The 16,620-nt window shown below is 34.3% G+C and overlaps 1 protein-coding gene and 2 long non-coding RNA genes across 6 annotated transcripts in view; 1 reads left to right on the forward strand and 2 right to left on the reverse strand.

Annotated features, from left to right (window-relative positions):
- Positions 1-12,107, forward strand: LOC123875548. 4 transcript variants are annotated; one of them, XR_006798158.1, is made up of 3 exons: positions 1-15; positions 11,002-11,213; positions 11,944-12,107. It is a non-coding gene; the product is annotated as an uncharacterized LOC123875548 (long non-coding RNA). The 4 variants fall into 4 exon arrangements; XR_006798157.1 differs by lacking the exon at positions 1-15 and having other exon boundaries at positions 10,781-11,213; XR_006798160.1 differs by lacking the exons at positions 1-15; positions 11,002-11,213 and adding an exon at positions 11,284-11,295.
- Positions 6,404-16,620, reverse strand: part of LOC123875547 (WD repeat-containing protein CG11141) — a 19,339-nt gene continuing 9,122 nt past the window's right edge. The window contains exons 7-9 of the mRNA XM_045921434.1: positions 14,425-14,528; positions 8,189-8,693; positions 6,404-7,462 (exon numbers count right to left, since the gene is read on the reverse strand). Coding sequence (XP_045777390.1) covers positions 6,985-7,462; positions 8,189-8,693; positions 14,425-14,528 — 1,087 coding nt within the window. The 3' untranslated portion in view covers positions 6,404-6,984. The remainder of the gene's footprint in view (positions 7,463-8,188; positions 8,694-14,424; positions 14,529-16,620) is intronic.
- Positions 9,678-12,079, reverse strand: LOC123875549. Its single transcript, XR_006798161.1, has 2 exons — positions 11,947-12,079; positions 9,678-10,364 (listed from the first exon to the last, which is right to left on the reverse strand). It is a non-coding gene; the product is annotated as an uncharacterized LOC123875549 (long non-coding RNA).

Consider the following 16,620-nt stretch of genomic DNA (forward strand, 5'->3'; position numbering starts at 1 on the left):
TTAAGTAATTTAATTGTACATTTAGTGAAATGTGTTTATATCATTCATATTTATCGATACTTACTTATTTAATAAAACAAAGTCCCTCCGCTCCGAAAACTTTGTCTGTTTGTGACTTTTTTTTTACTACGGGATATTCTTCAAGAAGGTTTAGGTGTATAATTTATAAAGGATTGACATTGTTTGTTTAGTTAGGGATGTGAAATTGTAGAAAAAATCGGCAAACGCTTTACTTGAGAGCTTTATTGGTGATCGCTGCTTAAACTAAGGTTTAATTATTTAATTATAGAAACAATTCTTATATACTGTGGAAGTGTATTATTTGTTGCCTGTTAGCACCAGGTATGACATGATTTCAGGGTATTTTGGCTAAACTGTTAATTTTTGTCTTTAGTGCAAGAGGGAGCGTCAATATCACGTTGTTTGACCCCACCTTACTCATACAGTATTCTTGTATTATTTGTGTAATATTTATCATAATGTGATGTTAGATAACATGGCTTGTAATGTTTTGTAATTTCTTTTCTGTTTGTGTCGAACTCATTTTCAAAGACTGTATTGTTTGTATATTATGCTCACTTTCAAGGTTCTATCAGAGCACTAACGTTTCGTTTTCATAACTAACGAGTCAAATCATAGGTTCCTTTTATGAGTATTTATGACTTGTATTTATTTATATAAAAATGTGTGAATGAAGTAGTTGTTTATTCCGTCGCGGTCAATTACTTTTGTGTAGAGATTTACGGCTGAAATTTATAATTTTGCTAAACCCATCCGTAATCTATGGATAGATTATATAAGGTTGTTATCAATTGTCAAAAATTGTATGGTATTTTTTGACAATTAACAATTTCGCTAAGTCTCGCTATGGAGAGATTACGATTATACAAGGTGTAACCAGAAACCTAGCAAAAACGATGACAGGTGATAGTACTGATGAGTACTGATAAGGTACCACAAAAAACGTTTTTTTTAAACGGAAATAAAACATCTGACTGACGCTAGAGGTCAACGGACGTTTCGTAAATAGGCCACTACGGAATCGCGACGATGACGCGTCGGTGGGGCATTGACCTAAGTTTTGCACGCTATACATCGCGGGTTTGAAAAATACTAAATCACTAAAACAACTGTGCTAAAAGTACAAGATAGCACAAATTGTTTTTTGCATTGGATTGTGTTTGGGTAGTATAATAATGAGCCTAAGTATTTGCTAGCGTTCTGGTTACACGTTGTAAATTATAAATTTGGCCACTAAGCCATTGTAAATTGAAGGTATGGCAGCAGAATCGACGCCTCTATAGAACGTAGAAGAAAGGAGTTTGCTTTGAATTGAGAACTGATTTATGTAAAAACAAGTCTGTCTCGTTCGCCTGAGCTAAGTCAAAGACAGAACGCTATATAGATGTCAACCGATTCTTACTTGGATTTGCAGTAAGTGCGAAATAGCAAGATTGAGGAAGTAAACGTTTCCTTGTAATTTAACTAGGTACTTACAAAATTGATTTGTAAGTTTTCGTGTTCTATATACCTAGCTATCATAAGTGTATTTTCACTTTTTTTTTTTAAAGAATAGATAATATTAGTTGCGCTTACAATTCAAGGTCTCATACCTATCACTTTTTCTGTTCAATTTTATTTTTTAACACATTTAATTTTTTTTTCCAATGAGGTAAAGACATTGTATGTTTTGTTATTTATAAAATAAAATAAAAAGTTTGATTAGTCAAAATTATTTTTGTAAACTGAAGACTTGTTATTTTTATTTTACAGATTATTAGGTTAGTTATCTTGTATCGTATTTTTTAATCCGCCTTAATAATAAAGGATGAAGGATTGAAACTGAATTTAATGTGAATTAATCTGGTGCTCTTTTATCACCAAAAACATGTGAAATGATTGATTTTATCCATTATGAGGTGGCGATGTGGAGTGTGGACGACGAAGCAAGCGCCACAACATCGTACATAACCTGCCCTCGGCTAAACGCGTAAAAAACGACGTGAGCGTAGATTTAAACCGCTTTTTCAATTAATCATGTTTCTTTTTTTTTAATTTCTTGCTTAAAAAAAGAAAGATCTGAAAAGTATTTGTTATATTATTTTGTTTTTGTTAATTTGTTCAGTATGGGTAGGGTAAGATATTTGAGTTGTATAAAATTGCATTTTTCTATAAGAACCAAATAATATTGTGTTGTATGCAACTTTGGCAGTTAGTCTATTTATTGATTTAGACGAATGATTAAGTATTATTTAAATAAATAAAGTTTGTATGTGTATTTTGTCTTTTCATTTAATTGTAATCCTTTCAACTTGTATAATGAAACAAATAGTCCAATCAGAACTTGCAACATTGTGGTTTGCGCAGGCCATAGACTAAAGGTCGCTGCATACGTAACGTGTTTTTTCAGGTCTCAGACGGGACGGGATGATTTCTCGAACTACTATTGGACAACTGGAACGCCCCGCCCCGTCCGTTTTCTAGTTGTACAATAGTACTTCGAGAAATCGTCCCGTCCTGTCCGAGACCTGAAAAAACACGTTACGTATGTAGAGACCTTTGGGCCTAGCACACACTACGATTTTTATTCGCGCGATTTGTTTTCCGTAGTAATTTCACCTGCCCGCACTGCGAATGCGGTGAGCGCCGTACGCTCCATACTGCACAAAATATTTATATACTGCATAAAACTTGATTTGTATCAAATCACAGGCGTTTTTTTACACGCGAAATCGCAGTGCGTGCATCTCTATATGATTGCAAGTGTTAGTGTTGCGAAAATAAAATCGCGCGATTTGTATTCGCTGTGCGGGCTAGCTCTAACTGTGCGTCCACACACTGCTCTACTCGCGCGCCGCACTAGGTCGCTTGCCTTTGCAACACGATGGACGTCGAAACTGTGGCAGCGTGCGCGCTATTGCATACTTACAGACAAAATAGGGAGCGATGGGCGTGAACGAGGAACACGCGAGTAACGCGGCCACACTACGTCTCTGCCTCCGTTCCTCGCTCCTTCCCATGCCACACGAGCAGTGTGTGGACGGGGGTTAGAATTGAATACACAAGCCCAGCAGAGATGTTTTTGAACAAGGCGCAGTTAACACTCCTCGTGTTCAGTGGACTACTTTGGAAGATAGATTGATAGATTGGACAACGTGGGAAGATAGATAATAAAACAAACACATTGCAACAATCTTATATTTAAAAACCTTACAAGTGCTAAGCTTTCATAATTCGTGTAAATGTCAATTTTACAAATGCGTTACATAAATAAAATTTGCATATTATAATTATTATGATTTGGTTCGACTGTTGGTCAAAACGGAATGATTAAAATACATCGATAGTTGAAATTAAATCTGTTATACCCAAATAATGTTGACGACCAGTCTGGCGTAGTGGTCTTAGAAGTGGGATGCTCCAGGTTCGGTTTCCAAAAAGATTCCGATGAGGGATATGGATTAAATAGAATTGCCATACCCTTTCCAGGTTTGTCCGCGTCTAGACTGCATCGCCACTTACTTCAGTTGTTAAGGTCCTTGTCAATGATTTAAAAAAATAACCTAAATAAATATACAGTACTAGAATTCCAGGTGTTTTTTCAGCTGAGTACATTGAGAAAAGGATACTTTTAGTTCTGTTCATTTAATCTAATGAAGATAATACTTAATTTACAATAAAATGGATATGTTTTGCCATAGACACAAAAAATTGGATTGTGTGATTTTAGTACATACTGTTGTAAATATGAAAATTAGGGGTCAATTTATAAATGACTTGGCAACCCTGATTTTCATCTAAGACCACAGACAACCAATAGTGTTTGCTGTTTGACAGCCAACCTTTACTTAGCTTCTTCTCTTGGGCAACCATGGCGGCATCGACATGTATTAATTAGCTCTCTAAATTAATTTGTTATACCTAATAAAAGTGATCCAGTTCATCCACTGCTAATCTGCCTTATTATTTCCTCATAACTCACAAGACATACATTATAATACACGTGCCTTAGCGTAGCGTTTAATTGTAACTAAAGTAAATCTCCGTGACAAGTAATCCATTTGATGCCGTTCAAAAATGGACCACATAAGTCATTGATAACTTTACTTTATGATTTAGGTAACGCAGAGCTATAAAAATAAGCCTCTAATGTATATGGCATATAAACTGCTAGTTTTTAGGTGTAATAATAGCTGCATTTCACCCCAAAATAAGTCAATAAGTCTAGTGTAAAAACATTATAAAAAAATAAGTACATAAGAAAAGATTTTTCGACTAAAAGAAAAAAGTTAGACGAAACAAACATAGTGAGTCACGCCATTGGCTTCTCCAGTAATATTCTGGTGTAGCTTTTAATGTGTTGTTTTTATCCTCTAGCAACTTTAGTCTGAGACTCAAGTATGAGATTGTTAGACCAGTCACATGTTAATATACATAATAATATTACATTTATCTACATCATATCATAAGAAAATGACTCAATGCAATATGATTTACTTTATTTAACGATTTCATAATATACAATAAAAACCTAGAAAATACAATATATTCGAACAATAAAAGATAATACTAATAAAAATAAAGCTGTCTTTTATTATGAACACAGTGTAACCAGAACGCTAACAAAAGCTTAGCGTACGTGATTTAGTATTTTTCAAACCCGCAATGTATAGCGTGCAAAATTCGGGTCAATACTCCTTCTACGACGTAGCATTGACTTCGAGTGGCTTATTTACGTAACGTTTGTTTACCTCTAGCGTCAGTCAGATGTTTTATTTGCAATATATTGTGAACGTTTAAAAATACAAAATTTTCTTATTTTATTTTTCGTGGTATCTTATCAGTAATCATAAGAACTATTAGCTGTCTTCGCTTTTGCTAGCGTTCTGATTACACCTGTATGTCGATGGCCATACACGATCAAGTTTACCCGTCAAGTTTGCAATGGACTTGAAGCCACATCCAGTAAACTTGACGGTGTAAGGCTATCAGTTTTTTTAAAATTCATATACAAATTAGCCATTGACTGCAACACACCTGGTGGTAAGTGATGATGCAGTTTAAGACCGGACAAGACCGGAGCAAGTCCGCTGCATCTTAACGGTAAACTTGATCGTGTATGGCTAGAGAGTAACAGAGCTGCTGAATTCAATATTTTATTATTATTACATATTTTATAATAGTTTTAGTTAAAGATCTGATTTTTTCCATATGTTATCGATCCTGCTGAGTAATTTTAACTATTAAAATCATCAGTTAGAGATTATTTGGTGATTGAGAAACAGACCCTAAATCTAACAAACTTACTTATTCTATTAATTATATTAATACCTACATTTTATAACATAAAAAAACCCATACAGAAAAGTTTTATTTCACTGAAAAATAAAATACAAAAAAATATTAGCCTCACTATTACAATAAATGCATTCATAAGTTTTAAGGTAATGTTTAGTCCATAAAGTTTAGATGTCAATTATAAATTCTTGTTCTTTATATGGAGTATTGGGCCGCAACATTAGTGATATTTATGACTAACTAGCTGATACCCGCGACTTCGTTCGCGTGGATGTAGGTTTTAAAAATTCCCGTGGGAACTCTGATTTTCCGGGATAAAAAGTAGCCTATGTGCTAATCCAGGGTATAATCTATCTCCATTCTAAATTTCAGCTCAATCCGTCCAGTAGTTTTTGCGTGAAGGAGTAACAAACACACACACACACACACACACACACACACACACACACACACACACACACACACACACACAAACTTTCTCCTTTATAATATTAAATGTGACTAGATGATGCCCGCGCTTTCGTCTGCGTGGCTTTAGGTTTTTAAAAATCCTGTGGGAACTCTTTGATTTTCCGGTATAATGACCGTCCCTGGGATATAAGCTAAGTCTGTACATTTCATCAAAATCGGTTAAACTGTTGGGCCGTGAAAAGCTAGCAAATAGACAGACACTTTCGCATTTATAATATTAGTATGGATTAGTAGTGTCGCGTATAGCGTTCGCCATCTCATCCATTATGTTATTCATACATTTCTATGCATATTCCACTATTTACCATCAACTTATTGAGGCTGGTTTCGTTCATAAGAATACTTTTATGGCTTCATAATAAATATTAAATGTATCACATTATTATTCTGCTTTTATAATATAACTATAATGTATAATTATTACTTTTGTACATTCGATCAAAAGAAACTGGATATTAATATTTTGGAAAAGTCCGAAAATAATACAAAACATTTATTATGTCATACTTATAGGGGTTTAGGCAGAAAATATCAGTGCTTGATAATTTTGATTTGTACAGCATTAGTATTAGTTAAAGCGAGACAGCCTTTATACTGCTGGTATAAATCTGTCTCGTTTTAACTGAAACTCAAGACTAAGCAAAGCCATAGTGCTCTCTATAGATTTCAACCTAAGAAGCAATGATGTGGCCTATGTCAGCGCGCTTGCCTAACCCCCTGGAGATCTTTTGTCACTTTACTCACTAAATTTTACATAAATATTATATTATATTCTATTTATACTGATATATAATATAAATACGATACAAGATGCCTGTCACCTAATTCTAAAGTGTGATTAAAGCGAAATGTGATTCATAATACATAAGCATAATTCATAATTCATAATGTATAGAGATTTCCAACTATATAAACAAACTATTTTATTTCGTGTTTTTCGAGATAATCGTAATAAAGTCAACTTTATTCTGCAATCAAAAAAAATAAAATAATACTAATATAATTGGTCGCTTTAGAATTCCTTGATTTCTGCGAAAAAACTTCTAGAATCTAGAGTAATTCGAGTTTGTTTAAATATTCATTTGTTTAAATATTTTTAAATCAACTAAAATAATAATCGCGCAAGACATTCCTACGATGTGGACAGGATCGATTAATTAATTATTAATTTTGGCAGTTAAATTATATAGTTGAAATTTTCTATGTGAATAGACTTTATATAAATTCCCATTCCCCTTCCGTGCCGTCGTCAGGCGATATTAGATTAGAAACGTCCTTAATACCATTTTTCATGTCCAATTTTATTTCTATGTTCTCTAAATTCCAAGTATTGGGCAGTTTGACTACTTTAGGAACTAAATCACCGGTTTCTATTTTCTTTTGTACTGGTTTGTCATTGATAACTTTTTTTACAACTGGTTTGGATGTTTCTTTTACTGGTTTTTCTTTAATCAGTACTTCTTTACTCAAGTTTATTTCCTTTTCAATATTTTTTCCAATTTGCGTATTTTCTTTTTTCGGCACAGTTATTTCAGTGTATTGTGTTTTATAAAGTTTGTCGGGTTCTTCTTTTTCTGGCTCTTTTTCTATCGGGCTTTTGATGCTTAGAGATTCAAGGTTGAGCATTTTCGCTAATATCTTTTCTTTCTCTTCGATTTGTTTCTCTAGAAGATCGTCATTTTGTGGAATGTTTCTGTAAAAAAAATGTTATAGTAACTAATTAAAAAACAATGAATTATAGTTTTGAAAATAAACGTCGAAATTATAACTAGTTCTATTGCGACTAGCGTAGAGAGAGAAAGAGTCTACACTCCTAAATCTTTCAAGCCTTTTCGGGTAGTAGAAAATTAAAAAAAATTGATAATTTTTAAAGGGTCAATTATGTCAAGTCATGTCTATAGTAGCAGGAACGTAAGTTTATTATTTGCAATAACATTGTTTTATTAAATAAAACGTAAACACATCAAAATAAGCACCACTCTCACCTCTTTCTGAGAAATTAAAATAAAATAGTCTTTACGTGCGGTTAAAGTAAAAAAAACGCACGCGGGATTCCATTTTACTGCAAAATCTTTTTACCATGTAAAAATAGAGCTTTTAATCTGTGGACCTAACTGTTCGGCACTATAAAACAGATCGATAAAAGGTGGAGGCCTGTTCTGTTTGACAGCCTTTTTAATACGGATATAAGTAAGGCCTCATTTACATGAGAGCTTTATTAACGTCTGTTAAAAAAAACGTTTAAATAGAACAAAATATGTATTCCCAAGTATCTGTTCAAGCGTAAAAAAAGCGTTGACATGGGAATATATACTTGGGAATACATTGACGTTAAAAAATCTCTCGTGTAAATGAGGCCTAACGTTCTGAAAATCATGTCGGGTCTAAAGAAGTTTTATTTCAGTAAAAAGAAACTCACCCACACACACTGATGCTCATAACACACGGGCTCGTATAGCTAAAGCTGTCCGCCTTGCGCACCGGCGTCGACATCCGCGGCGTGTTCCCTCCCGAGCCGGCCTCCCTCCGTCTGCTCCGCCTACTGTGTATCAACTCTTCATCGCACTTCTTCTCCATTATACTGTTATACAACTTCAGTTTTTTTTGCAACTCCTCCGATTTCACGCGTCGAATCTCCTCAACATCGCTCGACACATCCCTAAACTCGTTTATAATCGATTCTAATACGTTATCCGATATATCGAGCGGTAGATGCTTTATCGGGGGTAGCTCGAAACATTCCTCTCCATTGGGTATCGTGCCCGTGTCTAGGGTCTCGTTTCGGGTGAACATGGATATGGGTTGTTCTAGCACGCTCGTGATGTAGGGCATCGTTTGGTCGATGTGTGTGAGATCGCGGACCGTGTTCACCGCGTGTTGAAGGGATGTCGTTAGGGATTTTGTCATCAGGTTTATCGGTTGATCTGTTGGAAAAGTATCTTTTGTTTATGTTTGTAAATATACTGGGACGAAACATCTTCGTTGGAGTATATTTCAAGTTTTTACCAACGATATTATAAAACCCAGATAGGCAAAGCTCATACCATTGTATTTTAAAAAGTAAAGCCAAATTCGTGTGCTTGTGGATATGTGACACATATGAAATATAGTGCGAAGAAATATCTTCAATTATTTGCCGAAATTATTATAAAGCTCCCAGTTATGCAAAGCTGATACTATTGTATTTCAAAAAGTAAAGACAAATTCGTACGCTTTTGTGTGTGACACATACGCATTACGACAGACTACACAGATATTGGCGCGAGGTTTTAACATCTTTAGACACCTTCGAGCGTGCTTCAATAAAATCGCCGCCAGTTAACTACCAGTACCTATTCATATTTCAAACCTATAAATTGACCGTTGGCACGTATATGTGTACGTTAATATACACTATTACTGCTCTATCTCACACATTTAGTTTATCAGAAAATAAGCACAGAGTCTGGCGGCCATTTATACAAATCTATTGAGCAATATGCTCCCATGCTTTTTATCTTATAAAGTAATCTTTCACATTCACGTTACTCTACACTAAGTTTGATATCAAGTTTTGACAGCATAATATTTTAATCAAATGGCATTATTGGGAATAGAACCCTTATATTATATCGAACCAATTTTCCCATATTATTCAAAAAATGAACAAATATGTCAACATTTTTTAAATCTGCACAAACAATTCAAAAGTATTAAATCTAACTACAAAATATTGTGTAGTATTAAAAAATAACTAACTACCGTAGACAGTTAAAAAAAAATTAATTAAAAAAGAAACGATACTTAACAGAGCCATTGCTCGAAAAAAGATCTAATAAACTGTCAAAACATTACCAATTTATAGAATCATTAGAAACTAAATATTTTGAGGTAGGATTCTGACAGCGAAGCGAAAAATAAAAATGCAAAAGTAGTAAAAAAATAATATATTCAAAAAATAAAGTACAATGGCCATGTTAACATCGATAAATTTTAAGTGTAAGTACATTGATGTAAGTACGAAAAAGTATACTATTACTAAAATACTTTTTACGCCGGAGCAACAACATGTGACAACGCGGCAGTGTATTTTTTGATAATGAACGTTTTAAGAAATTAAATACCAATTATGTACTTTAGAAGAAAACATTTGACAAAACTTGCATGACTGAGTTCTCCATAATGTTCTCAAAGGTGTGTGAAGTCTGCCAACCTGCACTTGGCTAGCGTGGTGGACTACGGCTAAACCTTTCTCATTCTACGAGGTGACCTGTTTTCATAGTGGGCCGGTGATGGGTTGATAATGATTCTACTGACGATTCTTGAAGAGACTAGCAAGAATCGTCAGAAGACCTTTATAAATTATATAGTACGTACGGCCCGCAATATCGCACTATGTTACTCTGGCGTAAATAAAGCTTAATGCAAACTATAAAGCAGTCAGTTCTAAATTTAATAAGGTTTCTTTCTACGGTGTGTGAATGGAACCCACCACATTTATAGCCATCATCTTATCGAAGGCTTTTTCACAACTATAATGAGCTCGATATAAAAACCAAGCGATTCTTTTGGTGGGCGCACTTTAATGGTAAGGCGGCTTTTTCTACCATATTTTACTAAGACTAGAGTTAAACGTCGAAATCACAACTATAATAATACATATGTAAGGAATACTAAGTATATCTTAGAACATACTCTACAATTTATCTTTCCATAGCTGATTTAAAAGGTAGGCAAGTGGTAACAAGCAGATCCTCGGCGAAATTCGTAAGGCTCAGTGTCCACTAAAGTGGAGATGGACGGAGATGTGTTTAGCTTTGGATACATGACGAGCAACACTGATTTTGATTGTGATGAAGAACATATTACTCTAAAGGTAAAATTATCGATATCGATTAAATACCCGGTATGTGATGTCACCTCATTAGAAAGTTGCCATCACAATTTGTCGCGAACAATATACCCAGGGCTTTTGGCAGACAAGAAGTCTTCGCTTACATGCCAGCAAAAATAAAACCATGAAATTTAAAAAACAAAAAAACGTACGAAAGTTTGATTTTCAAAGCTTTAGAAAGCGGTTTCTTACTTTGAGAAGTTTTTTTTTGTGATTTGCTTACCTTTTAAGTCAACTAAGAAAAATATAAATTAAATCGACCTTCTTATGCGAGATACAAAAATGCGATACGCAAAAACTACAACATAAAATAAATTACAAAATAATACATGTAATGATGAAGGATTTAATAGAATGAGAATAATAATTGAGTTAAGTAGTATAATTGGACCATAAGTTATGAGTTAGAAAACGTACCTAAGAGGGATACTAATACTGCTTACTAAATAATACAGCATACGTAAAGGAAGGAAATACTTGGAATGTTCAAGAAATACACTCTTTTTGGAACTAACAAAATCTAAATATAACCTACTTATTATAAAAAAATATTTTTTTTTACTTTTTAAAAGTTATATTCATAGCATAATGCTACTACATTGGTCTTAATTTGGTATAGGTTAAGACTTAAGGCACCAAAGAAATTTTAGGTAGTTACTATTAATACAGTTTCTTTTCTTTAACTGGGACAGTTGGCACTGGGAAATCCAAAACTTTGGAATCCAATGGAATTTTTAGGTCTTTATTGTGAAAACAATTATGGTAATAAATAGCTTGAAATGATTGACCCATTGATTTATTGATTTACAGCACGAAATTGAACAGTGAAATTTTTTTATGGCACTTCAAAGTTTAAAAAAAAAGATAATATAAATATAATTCACACACGTTCCTTATGTCATTACAGGTGTTCAATCTAATGGTTCCTAAGACAGTTTCCCTATCTCATATGGTTTTGGATTTCCCCATACTGATCCAGTTAAAAAAAAAACTGTTAAACAGTGTATAGTATTACCACTTTTATAGGTTGCGCCGATGTACCTGCGCAGAAATCTATTTTTTTCAATGTCGTGAAAATATTTCAGTAGCGTCCCGTCCCCTATTGGTTGTTGCCTGCGCGCCATGTTTTGTATGCGCGTATAATTTATTTATTCAGGCCCAAACTGCAGTTTACACAACACTTAAAATTAAAAATATCCTGTTATTAGATGTTTCCTGCCACGTATAACCTAAACGCTTTAAAGGCAAGAGTGACTAGACATCTGGCGGTGATAATTCGGCGTAACTTATAAAAAAGGTAGTACTGTATAGTTCTTGCAATTCACGAAGGCGAGTGAACTTTACTAGTGGTTACGTCGTATACATGGGTATTGCGTAAGTGTGCGTGCATGTTGGACCAATCAGTCGCGAGCAAGCGCTCGCAAACGCACACATTTAGTGTACCTTACTTATACCGATACGACTTCACAACAAGCATTCGTGAATAGCAAGAACTGTACATGATATTCGATCAGCGATATCGATACCTATATTAGGTAACTACTATGGTAAACGATAACTACATTTCTACTAGTACATAACACAAGAACAATATAATGTCATTGTATATCTAACATGCAAAATAAAATAGTACTAAAGATACTAGCTAAGTACCAAAGTGGCGTCGATTCTGATGTTTTCCTCTAAAAGAGTACCTGCATCTTTTTCTTTTTAATATTGCTAAAAAAAGACGGAAAATTAACAGTTTCATGTCACGCTTTGCTTCGTAATAATTTCAAATGTCTTTAATTAAGAAAAAAAGGTTTCTTTTGCCCAAAATAGACGTAACACCAAACGTTTACCGTTTTTGACCAAAAAATCTTGAATCTCAAGAAAAATTCATTCACCCGGCCTCTCTCGGGGTGGGGTGCAGTTAGAGGGATAGGGTGACACGCACAAATAACGTTGTTTCCATCACCTGTTTCTATAGTGCTATTTAAGGTTTCACCCACCAACGAGTTCTCCCTTCGATGAAGAGGGCTCTTAAATAGTCTTATTACATGGTTAAGAAAAAGATACGAATACTCTAAAAAGAAGCGCTCAGAATCAATACCAATATATAAATTATATACTTACTAATATTATTGTCTAGAATCAAAATATATAGGAGATACTAATATTATTGTCTAGAGTCAAAATCACAACAAATACAATACTTCGTTGACAAGTCTGGATTGGTTTTTGGCAATTTATATAAAAATGCACTACAGAATGTAAGTACAAATACATACTAGCAAAATAAGGATGACTATCTACATAATATAAAAGTATATGTAGTACTAATCAAATATTACTTAAATTCTACAGTTCTAAGATAGCAAGGATATATGTAAAATCGTTCATACTGTAACTGGTAGTAAATATTATACATCAAGCTTTAGAAAGAGATAATCGGCAGCTTCGTAGACCGTCGTCTCTTTCACTCATAGCTCTTTCGTTTTTTGTCACTGGCTGGTTGGCATATATGCAGATGACGTTTATCTTTTTCTAAATCTCTGGAAGGAGATTTTACATCTCACCAAATGAAAGAATTGGATATAGAATAACGTTAAAGTAAAATGGACTCAATGCTCGTTGATTTAAAGTCAAAAATTTAGTACCAGCGATTTTAATTTTACTAAGTTTCTGTTTGGAGCGCTGGCTGAATGGGCCAACTGGAGCTTTAAAGCAGAATTGTTAAGGTCGATTTTATTTTAAATTTGAAATGTTTCAACGCTGGTGAAATGTAAAACCTGATACTAAGGACACTGTACTTAGGTCTGAACTCTGAACGCAGCGCATACAAAGTTACACAAAGTCTAATCTATTGAAATAAATGAAATATAAGCGGGGTTATATGATGCGCACGTAATAGAAACGCTGCGTTTAGGGTAAATACCAAGGAAGCCCTACCTTTAAGTGTCTAGTCACTAGTGTATAGATGTTTATGTCAAATGTTTTAGTGATGATAGCGATATACCGTCACATTCGTGGATGATGTTTTGTGACTTTTAAAAGTGTCTAAATCTAAAATGAATATGTTTACGATTTTTCAAAGTGTAAGACAGAGAGTGATTATTTTTGTGTGTGCCGCATATGGAGACCATATTAATAAGTGTAAGCAGATTGCTGTGAGTGTGGTCACGTCTATGCTGATGATTGCAAGTGTGGACACGTATGTGGAGATTGTACCGTGTTTGTGGTCACATATCGTCAGTGAAGTTCTAACACTACGTAAGTCAAAAAGTCTACTTTACAGGAGAGTAATAAAACTGTACAAAATATTCGTTAGCAAAACTTCAGGTATAATATTTTGAAAAAGGATTTTAAATGAAGTTATTGACGAAATAAAATTCGTTTTTTAAAATATCTTTAACAATAATTTAAGTTTTGAACTATTTTCATCGAATAGCATTAAAATATTAAAACTTACGCACTGTTAGAACTTCACTGACGGTATGCGAAGATTGTGATCAGCGTTGTTTGCTCGTTTGTGTGTGTGTGTTTAGATTGTTTGTGTCACAAATGTGCAGCATGTCGTGAATGCGGTCATGTATGGTGGTTTGTGTTGTGTGGTCACATATGTGCAAATCCTTGTGTGTGATCACGTGTGTACGTTACGTGTGTAGGTCACGTGTGTGGTTGTGGTAAGTGTGGTGACGTATGTGCAAATTGTAGTAAGTGTGGTCACGTATGTGCAAATTGTAGTAAGTGTGGTCACGTATGTGCAGAATGTTGTGTGGTGAAGTGTCGTGCAAACAGACCTGCAGCGAGCGCAGCGGGCTCGGGCGCATGCGCGAGGCGGACCAGAGACCGCTCACCCTCTAGTATAAACATCTCCTCCTTGTTTACCGATACTGAGAGGATTCTGTAAGAGAACAAACGCGGTTATCAAATACAAATTACTGTTTTCCACTTTCAAGAACTGCATTGATAAGTTAAAAATCGGTAAAACTGCCTATGCTGCCACACCAAATATGCTTTGCTCCCGTAATAGTTGACTTTGTTTTAGCGGTGTGAGTGTCAAAGGTTAAATGACGTCATGATAGATTCAATATGGCGGATATGAAAAAATCTATCGAGTTTGGTATCTAATGGAAGTGCTCATTGTATTCGATATTATAATTTGTTTGTTTCTCCGAGGATTAATCTTGATTCGCAAAATTTCCGTGGGCTAAGGGCGAGATCTTCAGAGCACACTTACTCATAGTTCAGACTTAATTTTTTTTTTAAATCTCTAGAAACATCTGTCTCGTTTGAAGACTGAATTAACCCATTCTTGACCGCCGTACCAATTTGGGAACACTTACTTATTGAAGTTAAATAAAAAAAGTATTGACATCAGTTAATATATTATTACATTTATGAGTAGTTTAAAGTGCAGTGATTGAATTTAACATAAAAAATAATAATTATCATCAGTATTATTTTGGTAACGATCCATCAAATTTCGTTATCGAGAGACATGTGGAGGTATGTATAGTTTTATAATTATAATATTATGTTCATAAAATATTTCATCAATAATAATTATATTTTATCAAATTCAATAAATTGTTATATATTTGCAAGCTTTTTTAGTTTCTTATACTGAGTATATAAAATTTTATAGGACTTGAAATATTACTGTACCAATTTGGGTACAATGGCCACAAGTATAGTACTAAAACACTAAATATAACTATTTTTACAGATTATCAAAATGAACTGAAAAGGCATTATAGTGCCAAACACAACCTTTGAAGATTAGAGGAAGCTATTAATATGATCTTAGTAGATAGATATAACAGTTTGAAGTATGATTTCACTATAAATCCACGAAAGATTGACGCCGTTACTGATGAAGAAGAGGGGTTTGATGACAACGAGACTCCATCAAGCTTGCCAAATGATGTTCTTGGAAATATAGAAATACTTGCGACCACCTGCGGCTTAGCTCCCGTGGGAATTTTGTAAAATACGACCTTATTCTTCATCAACGTTATAAAAGAAACATTTATGCAAAATTTCAGCTTTTTACATCCAAGAGTTTGGGTAGAGCGCTGATGTGTCAGTTGCTGAGTGAGTCAGAAGTTTTCTTTTTTCTATTTAGATCTGTTCACAATGTTGATAGGTACTCTTTCTGGTGCTGAAAGCAGCAGTGATGATGAGGCGTTGGCTGTCAAAAGAGTTCAAATTAGAATCTGTTCGCCACAAATTGAAAAGTTTAGTATTGGACCAAATCAATCCATTTTGAATGTCCCAGTTTTACGAAAGTGAACTGCAAGTTATTCGAAAATTAGAACAGTATCTTACGATTGAATTCTGAACGAAAATCGTATGAAAGACTCCACATTTGTTCCAAAATTACAACAAGGGCATGAATGGAGTGGACGAAATGGACCAATCAATATTGTTGTATCAAATCGGCATTCACAGCGAAAATAGTAGTGGATCTCACTCACTTATAATATGATTGACATGGCAATATGAAATGCCTGGCGATTGCCTGTAAAGATCACCCCATGAATCGAATTATTATCTCGACGAAGTATAGTCAGAATTTATCTCAAGGAATCGATCCAAAGCCACTCTGCTCACCCATCGTCACAACTAGACGGCGCTGATCACGTATCTGAAAAACTTCCTAAGAATATCCCTTGTATCATTTGCCAAAATTACTCTGTTGAGGTCGTAAAAATACAAGAAAACAGTTCGCAATGACAAACCTGGTATGACGGATTTTGACTCTTTAAGTGGCCATTGTGCCATTTTGGGTACACCCCTGTAAAATCCTGAAAAATATTTACTAAGCCTTTTTTTCTTATTTTTTTGTATCTTTGTGTTGCTAATAATTAATAAATAAAAGAAATTCTAAGGTTACCCTTCTAGTTTTTGTTTGGCCTCAAATGGGTTAAGTCTGAGCAAAGTCAAGATGCGCTCTATAGATCTCAGCCTAAGAGTGAAACCTAAAATACCAC

Source organism: Maniola jurtina, chromosome 20 (assembly GCF_905333055.1).
Source record: "Maniola jurtina chromosome 20, ilManJurt1.1, whole genome shotgun sequence".
Classification (NCBI taxonomy): domain Eukaryota; kingdom Metazoa; phylum Arthropoda; class Insecta; order Lepidoptera; family Nymphalidae; genus Maniola; species Maniola jurtina.